Source organism: Podarcis raffonei, chromosome 15, assembly GCF_027172205.1.
Source record: "Podarcis raffonei isolate rPodRaf1 chromosome 15, rPodRaf1.pri, whole genome shotgun sequence".
In the NCBI taxonomy this organism is placed as follows: Eukaryota; Metazoa; Chordata; class Lepidosauria; order Squamata; family Lacertidae; genus Podarcis; species Podarcis raffonei.
This window is the reverse complement of record NC_070616.1, coordinates 40,924,233-40,940,370: the sequence shown is the minus strand read 5'-3', so window position 1 is coordinate 40,940,370 and position 16,138 is coordinate 40,924,233. Positions and strand designations below refer to the sequence as shown.

Sequence of the window (16,138 nt, the reverse complement as noted above, 5' to 3'; positions counted from 1 at the left end):
GTGTTAACACAGATGAAAATACACAAGCAAATCGGTGTGCTGCGGAAGATGAAATGCTTCCCTTGTCAGTTCTCAAACACAATTAAATCCATCCAGTTCAACACCAGTGCCTTGATGTCTGCTTGTTTCTTTGACCAAGGTATGGGAATGCACTATTTTTAACGGTGAGTTTCTTTGCTTCCAAATGCTTGCCTAGTTACTGCTCTAGTGGCTTATTTATGTGCAGAGTAGTTTGGTACTGTGTGTTGTACTTATTAACAGAGCATCATTCTGTTTAGCCTTGCAGCTTCATGTTCCCCCACCCCTTTGAGATATAGTAGGTTGAAGGCTTGTCCACAAAGGAAAAGCAAGTTGCCTTTTGGATTAATTTTAATTGAAAAGCTAAGATCTGCTGATATGTTAACTTTCAGTTGTAGCACTGCAGTAAATTTTCTTTTTTTAAATTGGTCCAATTCATTTTAGGGGGGGGGGAAGCCCTGTCAGTTTCACCTACACCGGGAAGGGAAATCGTCTAGTGGACCAATCAGAGATATTCATGTTGGGTTTAACTGGAGAACATGGGGGTGGGAATGTGAGGGAATGCTGATTTTTATAGATGGATTTGGGAATTGCGCCTGCTTGTAAGCCAGCACAAATCCCAGTGCTCCAAGGTGATGCCCGAAGGGACCATTGACAACAAGCCCCCCACCTCCCCCCGATAGATTTGTTGCTTAAAGTGAAGCTTTTAAGAGAAGTTTCCACGCCCCATGAATTACAAAATCTGTACTGAACAATAGGCAGCTGGAGAAAACCATGAGAAGCTCCTGCAATATGTTAATGACCAGTTTCAATACCAGAAAAGTTTTAAGCCAACCAGCCTTGGGGAGTTGTCCTCCAGGTTCGCTTGAGAGGTTCCTGGGTCTTATTTCTTGGTGAGATCATAATAATGTTTTGATATTCTGTTGGTAGTGTCCCCCCCCCAACTTTCCCTTCAAGATGCTGTATAAAATAGGCACTCAGTGGTTTTACTGACTCATCTTAACTGCCTGCACAAAAAGTACACATTTTGATTAATTAGGTGATTTAGCTCTTTTCGGAGCATTTTTTTTCCTGTCAATACATTGGCTTTATAGCATGGTGCCATCCTGCATTAGTTTGCAAAGCCAATTTTGAGCTGTGTACTGTTGGAGGCACATTGGCAGCTCTCCTTTCTCTCTTTCCCCTCCCCTCCCCCTTGCAAGGTTGGCTCAGTTCTCCAATGCAGACAATTTTACTGTTCTTGGTTGCCCTGCCAGTAGTAGTACAGCAGCATTTCCAGGCAGGATTGTAAAAGCATGGTCAGTTGCATCACTGTCTTAGCAGTTAAGTAGTGCCATAGTGAACAAGACCAAAGACCCATCCAGCATCTTGTTTCCCAAAGTGACAAACTAGATGCCTATGGAAAGTCCACAAGCAGGACATCAGGGCAATAGCCTCTCCTGCTGTTATTCCCCAGCAGCTGTTATTCAGAGCCATGCTACCTTTGACCTTGGAGGTAATACACAGCCATCATGATTAGTAGCCATTGATAGTCCTACCCTCCATTGAATTTGCCCAATCCCTTTTTAAAGCCAATGATCCACACTAATGAGGCAGGCTGTACTTCAAATCAGGGACGCAGGTGGCACTGTGGTCTTAACCACTGAGCCTCTTGGGGTTGCTGTTGGGTCAGCAGTTCGAATCTGCATGATGGGGTGAGCTCCCGTTGCTCTGCCCCAGCTTCTGCCAACCTAGCAGTTCTAAAGCATACCAGTGCAAGTAGATAAATAGGTACCGCTGTGGCAAGAAGATGAATGGTGTTTCCGTGCAATCTGGCTTCCGTCACAGTGTTCCATTGCACCAGAATCAGTTTCGTCATGCTGGCCACATGACCTGGAAAGCTGTCTGTGGACAAACGCCAGCTCCCTCAGCCTGAAAGCGAGATGAGCGCCACACCCCATAGTCAAGTTTGACTGGACTTTACTGTCCAGCGGTACTTTAGCTTTACCTTTTTACTACTTCAAACCAAGATATATGCTTGATGCTTCAAATGAAAAATATCCTCAAATCAAGGAACTGTCTGGTGTAAATGTTTTGGATTTAAGTATGTTGCCTCAGCTTAGACCAGGGGTCGGCAACCTTTAAGACAAAAAGAGCCACTTGGACCCGTTTCCGAAGGGGAAAAAAACTGGGAGCCGCAAAACCATTGCAACATTTAAAACAAATATATCTCCGGAGCCGCGATCTGACAGCGGGCAGGAAGGTGACGTCGGGACGGTGCATGACTAAGGCACGCACCGCCCCCATGCGACGTCACAGTCAGTACAGCGCCCGCCACAGTGGGGAGTGTCGGGGTGCACAATGCGCCTCCTCCCCTCGCTAGTATCCACCCCGGAGCCGCGGCAAAGGTGAAAAAGCCACATGCGGCTCCGGAGCTGCGGGTTGCTGACCCCTGGCTTAGACCATGACTTGTTCTAATTTGAGTTTAGAATTTAACCATGATTTTAGTCTCTAAGCATACAGGCATGCCATGGTTCAAAGGTGCTTGCACGTCTGGTCTCATTTTCTGTCTGCTGAGCACTCCAGACTCTGTGTTCATGGGTTGTCCATTCAGACATCCTTCCAAACCATAGTTAGCGCACACCATATTTGGCAACCTGCTTCCAGACACAATTTCTGCTTTTGGGTTGCTGTTGGATCACAGATATACAATTTCATACCAAAGGCGCAGTTAAGATTCCTTATTTATATGCTGGCATGATTTCTGAACCAGGTCACTGTTTGCAAAGGACCCTTGAAAACAAATACAGAAACATGAACTGGAGCCAAGTAGCAGTCAGAGATAATTAAGAGTTCAGAGAGATCCTTCTGCAAATAAATTGGAAAATATAAAATTGTTTAAATGGTAAGCTGAGATGATATTAAAAGGGTAGTCAACAGTTTCATTATTACATGCTCAGCAGTTCACAGGACACAGAAGAGTGTATTTTCAGGTTAAAACTTAGCTTTTGACTTTATATATCAGAGGTTGAGGATTTTGGAGTGTAAAAGTGGTTTTCTTCATGGGCTCTGCCCTCAAGGAGACCAATAAGGAATTATTTCCAGTCCCTGAGGAATGTTTGGAGTTCTTTGAAAATAAGCCTGTGTCACCAGGGCTTCCAGGGCTTCTGTGATCCAGTGGATGGAGCCTGAACTGAGGGGCTTTTGTGTAATGGAGAAGGGCCCTGGTGGGCGTAGGATGTGGGCTTTGGTGGGAACAGAAGGCAGCACGTGAGTTTACTAGACAGTGTGTGGCTGGGGGTGCAGAAGGAACTGAAGAGAATTTCAAGCCAAGTGGAAAACAGTCTGCCTCTTTGAGCCTGTCTCTGCACTCTTTGGAGATACCAAGACTAGTACAGTGGTACCACGGGTTACAGATGCTTCAGGTTACAGACTCAGCTAACCCAGAAATAGTACCTCGGGTTAAGAACTTTGCTTCAGGATGAGAACAGAAATCGCATGGTGGCGGCAGCGGGAGGCCCCATTTAGCTAAAGTGGTACCTCAGGTTAAAAAGTTTCAGGTTAAGAAGAGACCTCCAGAACAAATTAAGTTCTTAACCCGAGGTACCACTGTAATGCTAAGATCATTAAAATCTCAGATCATACCTCTAGACCTGGCAAACCTGTTTATCTCATTCATCTGTGCATACCAGTGCCGGATTTACGTATAAGCTAAACAAGCTATAGTTTAGGGGCCCCACTCTCTTGCCCCCCCAATATACTTCTTAATTGTATTTCACTATAAATATACTTATTCTTAATTGTATTTCAGTTCAACAACTACTTTGATAAAATACATATTTTGTTATGTGCAAATGGCTTTAGATACCTATTAGGTCCACAAATCACCATACAGTAATACCTCTTGTTACATACTGTCCTCATTGCAAACGCTTCGGGTAACGAACTCCGCTGACCCGGAAGTAGGTGTCCCTGCCAGCGAACTTTGTCCCAGGATGCGAACGGAAGGCCCCTTTAGCGAAAGTGCACCTCATGTTAGGAACGGTTTTAGGGTAAGGACGTAATAGCGTATATTCAACACAAAAAACAGCGACAATTTGTTGTTGACAAAGGACAGCTGGACATATAAAGGGCCCCATTACCTTCAGTAGCTTAGGGCCTCATCAAACCTAAATCCAGCCCTGGTGCATATACATGCAAACACACACATGCCACGTATTGTACTGTATATATATTTTTTCCAGCTCAGCTTTACTCTCTAGGCTTTGAGCTTTCAAATCATTGCACTGCTACAAGATCGCAAAATCGTTTTGTTTGGCTGTTTGCGAGAAAAGGGCAGATTGGTAATGCTAGCAAAGGCCAACTGCCAGCTCTTAGCAACAAGCAACGTAATGCATTCTTCTCTTCCTCTCTGGTCCTCCTTCCCCTGGCCCCTTATTGCAGGACCATTGAGGCTGAGGCAGTGTGTGGTGGTGGGGAGACCTAATACAACAGTCTTGTTTTGTTCTTGGCAACCTGCCTTGTGCCACAAGGTTCCCATGGTTCCCATGTGTGAGGTGGGTACCCTTCAGGGGTGCTTGAGCAGTTGCCAGGGGCTGCTCAGCTTCTTCCTTTGTCTCTGTCCATCTCTGTCCTTCATTTCCTTCTCCCTTGGAAGTGGGTGACTAAACCTCACGCATCCACAGAATGTCAGTAGCCAGACCTCTTGGATGCTCCCAGACAAAAGCCTCAGCACAGTGTATGTCTGTGTGCATGTGGGGGAGCGAGTGAGGGGACCACTTCTGCTTCTCTCCCCAATCTGGGGTTTACAGGTGGAATAGCAGTACTTGGAGGGAAAGCTGAAGCTCACTTTTGGAACCTCTGCCTTTGCACATGGAAGGTCCCTGGTTCATCTCTCCCAGCCCCCCATCTCCAGGTAGGGCTGGGAGAGGCCCTAGTTTGAAACCCTGGAGTGCTGCTGCCAGTCACTGCAGATAGTATTGAACTGGCTGAACCAGTGGACCACTTCCTACACTGTGGTGGTGGCTGCCTTGTGAACATCACACCACTGCAGTTGGCTGTGGTCATCATTGGAAGTTAAGGCTGCAGGAGGGGGAGGTTCAGGTGAGTAACAGACTGCTGCCTCCTCAGCCCTGCCATTGCTAGACTACTGAATGTGGTGAGATCTTGAAATGAGCAAAGGCCCCTTTCTCCACTGATGAATCTGCATTGGTGCAGAAAAATCCTGAAACAAGCAAAGCTCCTTTGAGCATGCATTTGCCTTTGCAGCCTAATAATAATAATAATAATAATAATAATAATAATAATAATAATATCTTTATTGTCATTGCCCCCTCTCGGGGACAACGAAATTACTTGACTGCTCCATAAAAAAACTAATTAAACAATACAGTATAGTACAGCAAGGAAGATTAGATGACTTTCAAAGTCCAGGCTTCCCATTCAGGGCCGAGATCGCTCTGGAGAAGAAGCTGTTCTTAAGACGGCTCGTTCTTGTCTTCATTGTCCTGTATCTCCGTCCCGACGGCAGAAGCTCGAAGAGACAGTGACCAGGATGCGATGGATCTTTTACTATGTCCAGTGCCTTCCTATGGCACCTTGTGGCATAAATCTGCTCTAAGGTGGAGAGTGGGCAGCCAACAATGCTCTCTGCTGCCTTAACAACTCTGCACAAACCCATCCTGTCCTGGGTAGTACAGCTTCTGTACCACACACATAAGCCATAAGTGAGCACGCTCTCAATGGCACAGTGATAGAAGGCAAGCAGCAGTTTCTGCGGAAGATGGTTTTTCCTTAGAATTCTCAAAAAGTGCAGTCTCTGCTGCGCCTTCTTCACAAGCCCCCTTGTGTTGACACTCCAGGACAGATCCTCTTGTAATTCAATGCCCAAAAATCTGAACGTTGTTACCCTCTCCACACAGACCCCATCAATCAAAAGTGGCTGGACATTGCTCTTCGGTCTCCTGAAGTCCACCACAAGCTCCTTTGTCTTCCTTGTATTTATGAGCAAGTTGTTAGCTCTGCACCACTCTGTCAGCCGCTCCACCTCATCTCTATAATCCGTTTCACCCTCCCTTTCAGGGATGAGCCCAATCACGGTTGTGTCATCTGCAAATTTGACAACCCTATTACTAGGGTGAGTAGCGACACAATCGTACGTGTAGAGAATATAAAGGAGCGGACTGAGTATGCATCCCTGTGGTGTTTAGTGTTATATCCCGCCTTTCCTCCAGAGACCTCAAGGTGCCATGCACTGCTCTCCATCTCCCCATTTTATCCTCTCAACACCCTGTGGAGTGGCTCTTCATGCCGGTGCAAAGGTTTCTCAGTGGGCTGCTCCTTCCAAATGGGTGGCTTGCTGCTGGGAAGCAGCTGCCATGTCCCCTTTCCCAATCAACAACTGAGCGAGTGGGAGGGCTGGACTCTGCCATTGTGTCCCCTATCCTGAGCGCACCCCCCAAAAAAAGAACATTCTTGTATTGCATTTAAAAAGTTTCCCTATTGCAGACATTTCTCCAGCCCACGGACTGCAGGACATTCACTGGTGGGCCCAGTTTCACCCTCAGACAGCAGTTTTGTCACATGATGAGAAATGCCTGAAGACAGATGATGATGATGATAAAAAATTATTTATACCCCGCCCTCCCCAGCCAGAGCCGGGCTCAGGGTGGCTAACACCAATAAAATCACAGTAAAAACATAATGGGGGGGCGGACCCAATTTAAAATACAGGTTAAAATGCAATTTAAAATGCAGCCTCGTTTTAAAAGTAGCCGATAGATCAAGACCATAAGGGGAGGGAAACATAAGGGTCAGACTGAGTCCAAACCAAAGGCCAGGTGGAACAGCTCTGTCTTGCAGGCCCTGCGGAAACATGTCAAGTCCCGCAGAGCCTTAGTCTCTTGTGACAGAGTTTTCCACCAAGTCGGGACCAGTACTGAAAAGGCCCTGGCCCTAGTTGAGACCAGTCTAACCACCTTGCAACCTGGGACCTCCAAAAAGTTGTCATTTGTGGACCTTAAGGTCCTCCACGGGGCATACCAGGAGAGGCAGTCCCGTAGGTATGTCAAAACCAGCACCTTAAACCTGACCCTGTACTCCACCGGGAGCCAGTGCAATTGATAAAGCACTGATGAATGTGATCCCGCGGCAGGGACCCTGTAAGGAGCCTCGCCACGGCATTCTGCACCTGCTGGAGTTTCTGGATCAGCTTCAAGGGCAGCTCCGCGTAGAGCGAGTTACCATAATCAAGCCTGGAGGTGACCGTTGCATGGATCACTGTGGCCGGATCAGGGCGAGAAAGGCAAGGGACCAACTGCTTAATACGGCAGAGATGGGAAAATGCCACCTTTGCTGTGGCTGCAACCTGCGCCTCCATGGAAAGGCTTATGTGGTGGCTATTTATGTGTTTTGGCTTTGACACAAAAGTGCTAAGTAAATGAGTGAATGAAATAATAATAATAATAATAATAATAACAACAACAACAACAACAACAACAACAACAATAATTTTTATTTATACCCCGCCCTCCCCAGCCCAGGCCGGGCTCAGGGCGGCTAACAAGCAATAATAAAAACAAGTTGAATGATTACAACTTAAAAACAAAATTAAAATACAACATTAAAATATTGAAACATAAAACTATTAAAATGTAGCCTCATTGCAGGAGGAGAAAGAAAAAGAAAAAAAGAAAGAAAGAAAGAAAGAAAGAGAGGGAGGGAGGGAATCAGATTGGCTCCAAGCCAAAGGCCAGGCGGAACAACTCTGTCTTACAGGCCCTGTGGAAAGAAATCAGATCCTGCAGGGCCCTGGTCCAATGAGGCAGAGCGTTCCACCAAGCCGGAGCCAGAGTTGAAAAGGCCCTGGCTCTGGTTGAGGCCAATCTAACTTCCTTAGGGCCTGGGACCTCTAGGGTGTTGTTATTTATGGACCTTGAGGCTCTCTGTGGGGCATACCAGGAGAGGCGGTCCCGTAGGTACGAGGGTCCTAGGCCGTGAAGGGCTTTAAAGGTCAAAAGCAGCACCTTAAATCTGACCCTGTACTCAGAGCTTGGTAAATAATGGTGCCTTTAGGCAAGTTCCTTGAGCTCCCCTTTTTTGGGGTCAAGGTGTACCAGTTGTCAAGTGTCCTTTTTTATTTCAAATTAATGTGCAACCCATCTTTTCTCCCTGCCTTCCCAATTTTATCCTCGTGACAACCTTGCAAAGTTGGTGCAGCTGACAATTTAGAACTGCTTGTTTATTCTTCCAAAGAGATCAGGGCAACATACATGCTGATTCTTCTTGCCTTATATTCTCACAACAAACCTGTGAAATAGGTTGTGCTAAGAAATTGTGACTGCCCAAGGTGAGCTTTGTGGATAAGAAGGAACTTGAATCCAAATCGCAGGAGGATGTTTGCCTCATCATAGTGCAAGTTTTTCTGATTGCTGTGTAAATGTATTTCATGAAAATGTACGCAGAAAATATATTAACATACATTTTTCTCTCTTTATTATACAGCAGATATAATTTCTACAGTAGAGTTTAATCATTCTGGAGAATTGCTAGCAACAGGGGACAAAGGCGGTAGAGTTGTTATCTTTCAACAAGAGCAGGAGGTGAGTTCTGTGTCAGTGTGGTCTGTTCATTCCCACAACCCAATTTCCTCTAGATCAAGGCAGTCCAACTTTTCATATCAAGTGGGTTGCAAGAGTACTTCACTACGGAACCCATGGGCCACACAGTGCCTCCTCACATGGGCTGGGGAATGAGGCCAATATTTGACGCCCCAAGACCTCATGACCCAGCTAAATGAGGCACTGGGCTTTGGGAGGGAGGCATGAGGCTCTGGCAAGGTTCTAGAGCCCGCCCACCTCCTTCCCAAAGCTGAGCAAGTGCCAACTAGGCTTTGGGAAGGAGGTAGGAGGACTCTAGGACCCTGTCAGAGCCCTCATGCCTCCTTCCTAAATCCCAGTGCTTCCCTTATGCCAGGCATGTCCAAAGTCCGTCTTGGGGGCCTAATCCGGCTTGCCGGTCGGTTTAATCTGGTCAACAACTTCAATCCTAAAAAAAAGATTAACAACTTTGGTTGGCCCTTTAGTCGGCCCTCACAGCCCTTCACTTCATCAAATCTGGCCCTCTTTGAAAAAAGTTTGGACACCACTGGCTTATGCTGTGGGGTGAGGACTGCGGGGTAACAGGTTACTTGAGGGCCGCCAAAAAAGGCCCCCAGGGCTACATGTAGCCCTCGGGTTGCGTCCACCCTGCTCTATAGATTTCAAGAGGGAATTGCATCTTTTACCTGAAAATTATGGCCAGTTTATGGTGCTCTGAGAATAAGTTGAAAACAAGAACTGCGCCAAAAAGTACCAGCATGATATTCTACTGTTGTAACCCAGTGTGGACATGTTACATAGGAAATTTATAATTTATGGTGGCCATGACTGATTGTAAGGAAATACTGGTTAAAGATTAGGAATGCAGTCAAAAAATGTGCAAACCTGTGTGACTTTCTGCAGAAGTAAGTCCTATTTCATTCACTGGAACTTATTCCCATTGCGTATCTATAGGGTTGTAAGAGCAACAAGCTTAATTAACAAAACTACATGTTCAGTTTCGTTGGGCTGTTGTTTCTTTCCCACCAAACTGTTGTAAAAACAATCATACTAAGAAGTGGTTCCTTTACTATCTTATATGCTGAGTATTACAGAACAGATAATGCTGACCATTATCTAGAATGATGTATTCCAGTGCTTGTGTATTCCAAATCACTTTGGAATAAAACCTACAGAAGATTGATGATGTAACCAATTTATTGAAAACAGGTGGCCATTTATTAATTATTGGAAAAGTAAATCTGTTGGTATAAGATTTCTCCATAGATGTTGAATATATTTTGAAAAACAATTTAAAATCAGCAAGGAGTCAATGCTTTTTGGTGGAACACAAGCTTTTCATGCAGGAGATTCTAGGAAGCCATTGCCCCCTATCTATCTATTAGCAGGATTAGGAAATATATATTTCTGCCTGATACCTGGAGAGTTGCTGCCAGACAGTGTAGGTGAGGGGTTGTAAATGTTTTCTTCCGCTGGCACCTATACAGCCTAGATGAGCCAGAGATCTAACTAGGTTTAAGCATCTTCATAGGTGCTTCATAGTTCTGCAAGAATTCTTCTGATTGTTCTTGCTCAGGAGTCCAGGGAGTAGCACTAATGCATCTTTTCCTTCTCCTTGTGTTTTTTTTTATCCAATCCATTGTGTGTAACTTACTGAAGCAATGCTTTTCCTACAGTCATTGAGTTTCAAATAGCATTCTTCTTTTGTCCTATTAAAATCCTTCTCAAGTAGCCTACATTTGTGCCTGTAATAGATTGCCCTACATAGATTTTCTCTTGCAGTAAATATAATTGATATTGTGCCTTTGAACAGGCACTGAACATTTATGAGCACTGGAAATACCATGTCATATGAATAGCAAGTGTTTTGTCTGTTTTCATTAAAATGGCTTTGAAACCACTCAACCAGTTTGTGCTCATAAGGTGTCCATCAGACAACCATGGTGCTTAGAAAGTACTGCACATCTATTTTATACATTTCATGGGTAAAGGTAAAGGGACCCCTGACCATTAGATCCAGTCGCGGACGACTCTGGGGTTGTGGTGCTCATCTCGCTTTATTGGCCCAGGGAGCAGGCGTACAGCTTCCGGGTCATGTGGCCAGCATGACTAAGCCTCTTCTGGCGAACCAGAGCAGCGCACGGAAACGCCGTTTACCTTCCCGCCGGAGTGGTACCTATTTATCTACTTGCACTTTGACGTGCTTTCAAACTGCTAGGTTTGCAGGAGCTGGGACCGAGCAACAGAAGCTCACCCCATTGCGGGGATTCGAACCGCCAATCTTCTGATTGGCAAGTCCTAGGCTCTGTGGTTTAACCCACAGCACCACCCACGTCCTTTCATTTCATTTCATAGAATCATACAAATACAGAGTTGGATGGAAGGGACTGCGAGGGACATCTAGCCCCACCCTTCAATGCAGGAACCTTTTTGCCTAATGTGGGACTTGAACCCACGACCCTGAAATTAAGAGTCTCTCTTTTGTGGCCTAAAAAGACAGGAGAGCCATCACTTTGGGCTTTTTTTAGTTAAGAAAAAAAGACACATAGGAGTTGAAATGATAGGAATGCATAAAATTATACATGGTGAGATCAAGTAGATAGAGAAAGGGTTTTCTCCCTTTCTTGTAACTAGATCTCGTTCTGGAGGATTCAGAGCACACAAAAGAGAGTACTTCTTCACTCAGCACATTGTTCAACTATGGAATTGGCTTCCACAAAAGGCAGTGAGCGCCACCCACTTGATGGCTTTAAAAGGAGATGAGACAGATTCATGGAGGCAAAGGCTATAACAATGGCTATTAAACATGATGGCTCTGCTCTTACCTCCACTGTCAGAGGCAATGTGGCTCTGAGTGCCAGGTGCTGGGAGTTGCAGGTGGGCAGGGTCCTGTTGCGCTCATGTCCTGCTTGTGTGCTTCCACAGGCATCTGGTTGGCCACTGTGAGCACAGGGCACTCGACTAGATGGGCCACTGGGCTGGTCCAGCCAGAGAGTCTTACGTTCCTATGATTGCCTAGGATGTCTTGCCTCGGTACATATAAAGGTAAAGGTAAAGGGACCCCTGACCATTAGGTCGAGTCATGGCTGACTCTGGGGTTGCGGTGCTCATCTGGCTTTATTGGCCAAGGGAGCCGGCGTACAGCTTCTGGGTCATGTGGCCAGCATGACAGCCACTTCTGGCAAACCAGAGCAGCGCACAGAAACGCTGTTTACCTTCCCGCCAGAGCAGTACCTATCTACTTGCACTTGACGTGCTTTTGAACTGCTAGGTTGGCAGGAGCAGGGACCAAGCAACAGGAGCTCACCCCGTTGTGAGGATTCGAACCGCCGACCTTCTGATCGGCAAGTCCTAGACTCTGTGGTTTAACCTACAGCGCCACGTATACTGTATCGTATATCGGTACGTATACTGGGCGGTTTTTACATAAAAAGCTCTTGGAGGTTATTACGGTTTATAAGTCATCTTTGCAACTCCTCTAGCCTTTCTACCTTTCTCTTCTCACACAATCACTCTCTCTTTCTGTACTCTTTCTTTCTGGTCAGGATTTTTCCTTACCAAGTTACTTTGATCTCTTAGTGCCATCTAGTGGGGACAATGATATCTATTTATTTATTACATTTATATCCTGCCCTTCTGGTTCAACTGGAGAACCGAGACAGCGAACAAAAGGTGGCTAACAGGTTTTTTAAAAGCTGGTTTTTTAGTACATTAAAATTAAAACATTAAAACGGGTTTCACATACTAGGTTCCAAATTTGGGAAAGGAGTTTATGGAAATAGGAAACATCAGTTTCGTGGTGTGGTGTTTTTAAATCAATTAAGATTATAACCTCCTTAAGGAACTCAGGAGGCTAATGCTTAAAATAACATATATTGCAGAAAGGTTAGCAAGAACTCTATAAAACAGATGGCAGCCAATTCTTGGCTTGGCCGCAGCAAAATATAATCAAGACTGCATATATTGGATAAGTGGTATTTTATGGTTGGTGTTATCTGCTGGTTTGATCTGTTCTCATTATTAAACTGCCCTTACTGTTTTGTGGTGGTTTATGGTTGAGATAAATGAAATTGGAAAGAATCTAATATATAAAATCTATTTCTTAGGGAAATCAGAAAAGGTATTTTGAGACAGGGATGGGTAACCTGTGGCCCTACAGCTTCTACTGGACTACAACTCCTATCATTCTTGAACACTAGTTATGCTGTCTGGGGCTGATGGGAGATGCAGCCCAGCCACAGCTGGAGGGCCAAATGTTTCCCTATCTCTGTTTAAAAGGCTTATTGAGCTTCTGGAAATGTGTATGTTTCTTCAGAGGAAATGTCCATTCCAGAATTCATGCCAAAACCCTCACTGGGAGCAAACCATGGTCTCTGTTCATGCAGGAGCCACTCTCTTCCCACCTGTGTTGATGAAATGCTCCCTGTGCAATAGTGGGGTACACTGTTCCACACCTGCGTGATTGTGGTGGATTGTCTTGTTCATTACATGTTTCATGAGCAAGACTGTGGGAGAAGGACATAAGTTCAGTGGTGAGGTACAGGCTTGTCCTGCGTTCAGTCTCTGGCATTTCCGGTTAATTAAAGCTAGCAGGTGATGAGAAAGAGTTCTACTAAAGCTCTGAAGAGCTGCTACAGATCAGAATATTTATTGAAGAAATGTCTGTTTTCATAAAATCTTCCTAAAATCCCAGAGCAGTTCATTATCTGTTGATTGGAAGGTGGGACTTGCCTGTAGTCAGTATTGCTTACCTGTCCATCTGAATGTCGCAATGAAATCCCGTCCATTCCTTTTTGCATGGATGCTGTCCAGATTATGTTTGTCTGCTGTTTAAAAAATGTCCATACACTCAGCAATCAGTTCAAAACAATCTTAACTACAGGGTGAGATAAAATAACACTGGCCTGGTGTTTAAAATGCCACTTGCTTCATTCTTTACAATTTATTAAAATTCCTGTGAGAATAAAAAAAATGTATTGGCCTGCCACCTATATGATAACAAAGTGGGTGTTGGGTGAGCTTTCCTAGGGAGGGAATTCCATAATAATCTTAGAATCATAGAATGTCAGAGTTGGAAGGGACCCCAAGAGTCATCTACCCCCCCCCCCCCGCAGTGCAGGAATTCTTCCCACAGCCGTTCCTGGGTGGGCTCAAACCACCAAACTTCTGGTTATCAGCCAGACGCATGGACCCACTTCGCCACAGGAGGGCTGGGTGCTGTCTGCTTGACCTCAGTTGGTAGCAGCACCCTGAGAAGGGTCTCTGTAGAAGAACTTTATTCCTGAGCAGGTTGTTATGGGGAAAGGTGATCCTTAAGGTGTCCAGTAATAGCACTGGAGTAGAAAGACAATTTGTCTGACCTCATATAAGGCAGCTTCCTGTGTATCAGCCAAGCACCACCCATCAGAACAGGTGATTCCCAGTCGCCTCCACAGAGCAGTATCGGTTGAAACAGGATCTCTTCGTAGAATTCACCTGACATGAAAGCTGTTGTCATGCCTGGGCTGGAATGAGGCGGCAGTGCAACCGTGCAAAGCATTGTGGAACAGCTTAGGAGGCAGGAAATGAATACTGCCCCGTAATTGTGAATAAGGCGGGATTCATGCCAGTGCAATGTTAATTACCTTGGGCTGGAATTTGGCTTCAGACCTGCCTCCTGCTTGAAAAGGTGCCTGGGATTTTTTAAATGGCGTTGGCATCCTCACGCCCTTGAGTGTGGTTCATCACCCTCTTGGAATTGCAGATGTTGGCTAAACAAGTGCTAAGAGGTTTAGCTTTAGATAGCAGTTTGGAGGGAAGAGCACCTGTGAGTCATGACTAGGGTGTCCTGCAGCACAATAGCTGTTTATTACACATTTGAAATCAGGCAGGGATGGAGGACCACAGATTCGCTTTCCTTGATCTAAAGAATGCTTTTTCATTGCTTCAGAATGTTTGTGTTCATTAATGCAAATTGATCAGTAAGCTCTTATAATTGGTCAATTAAGAGTTTGTTGCTTAAATGACAGCCTCAGAAATAATTCATGTCTGTGAAGTGGCTCTAATTTCTTTGTATCGCACTAATTGTAATCTGTAGGTGGCCTACATTAACTACACTGGTTATTCACTGAATTCCATGCAATTTCTCTCCCCTCTCCCCTTCCCCTTTCAGAACAAAACGCAATCTCACAGCAGAGGAGAATACAATGTTTACAGTACCTTTCAAAGCCATGAACCAGAGTTTGACTACTTGAAAAGTTTAGAAATTGAAGAGAAGATCAACAAAATTAGGTGGTTACCCCAGAAAAATGCTGCTCAGTTTTTATTGTCTACAAATGGTAAGGCTCATTCAGTGTTTGATTTATGACAGGTCTTCCTATAGACCTATTTGTGCAGCCGTCCTTTTACTTCATTCTCTTAATTTAGGCATGAGCTGCAGTTGATGGCTAAAGTGAAAGGTGTGCCCTCCCCACTTTTTTTTAGACTATTTGCTTCTTCAGGACTCTTGTTATCTTCATATCCCCATCTAATGTTGGTGGGTGGTGGGTGCTGGAGGAGGAGTTGCTTAGGAAGAGGCAGAAGGTGCACACAGCGACCAGCAACTGCCTTCTTCCTTGCCACTTCCTTTCTGACATTTTGATATACCGCCGTACCACAATGTTTAGCAGGTGGTATATTACAATGTTGGAAAGCAGTTATTGCCCAGCCCTGCTTCCTATCTCCCATCTCAAATCCAACTCTCTCAGAAACTGCTCCTTTTATTCACCCTCCCAAAGTGCTCCTCCTCCTTCCTCCTTGGCTAGCTGACGTTATCAATCAGAGAGAAGCTCCAACACTTTGGTGAAATTTCTGCAGGACTGTATCACTAGACTCTAGTCTGGCTCTGCTGTCTGTCCCATCAGGATTCCTGAATGTAGGATCTGAAGCCCAGGATATTCTTTTCTGGCTCCTTGACCAGCTGTGCACTTTTGAGTTCCTACTTCAAAAAGAGGGCTTCTTTGTTGTCTTTAGTTCTGTGCCATAAGGCTTGAAATTAGACTTGAAAACATCTTTTCATGGTTCTGCAAGCTGCTCTGGGTAACCTGCACAGTAGTCAGAACCATTATTTATACTGTCCTTTGTCCCCATACCGCACTGCTGCTAAGTCTAAAATATGTGTACAGTGGTACCTCAGGTTAAGTACTTAATTCCGGAGGTCCGTTCTTAACCTGAAACTGTTCTTAACCTGAAGCACCACTTTAGCTAATGGGGCCGCCGGGCCGCCGGAGCACGATTTCTGTTCCCATCCTGAAGCAAAGTTCTTAACCCGAGGTACTATTTCTGGGTTAGCGGAGTCTGTAACCTGAAGCGAATGTAACCCGAGGTACCACTGTAACAGAAATAAATACATAGGCAACCCCCAGTTTAGCCGTACCCACATTTCCATTCTTTCTCTTGTCCCTTTAGCATTGGAATTTGGATTGTAATCTCCTCAGGAATGGGACCTGTACTTTGTAGTGTATCATTCAGGTTGACCAGCTAGTAAAAAGCTTTCTACTAAGCAGACTGGCACTGGGTGACACAGC

General features: G+C 45.1%; 1 protein-coding gene across 1 annotated transcript in view; it reads left to right on the top strand.

Annotated features, from left to right (window-relative positions):
• Positions 1-16,138, top strand: part of PPP2R2A (protein phosphatase 2 regulatory subunit Balpha) — a 68,257-nt gene that overhangs the window by 38,096 nt on the left and 14,023 nt on the right. The window contains exons 3-4 of the mRNA XM_053366520.1: positions 8,500-8,597; positions 14,746-14,911. Coding sequence (XP_053222495.1) covers positions 8,500-8,597; positions 14,746-14,911 — 264 coding nt within the window. The remainder of the gene's footprint in view (positions 1-8,499; positions 8,598-14,745; positions 14,912-16,138) is intronic.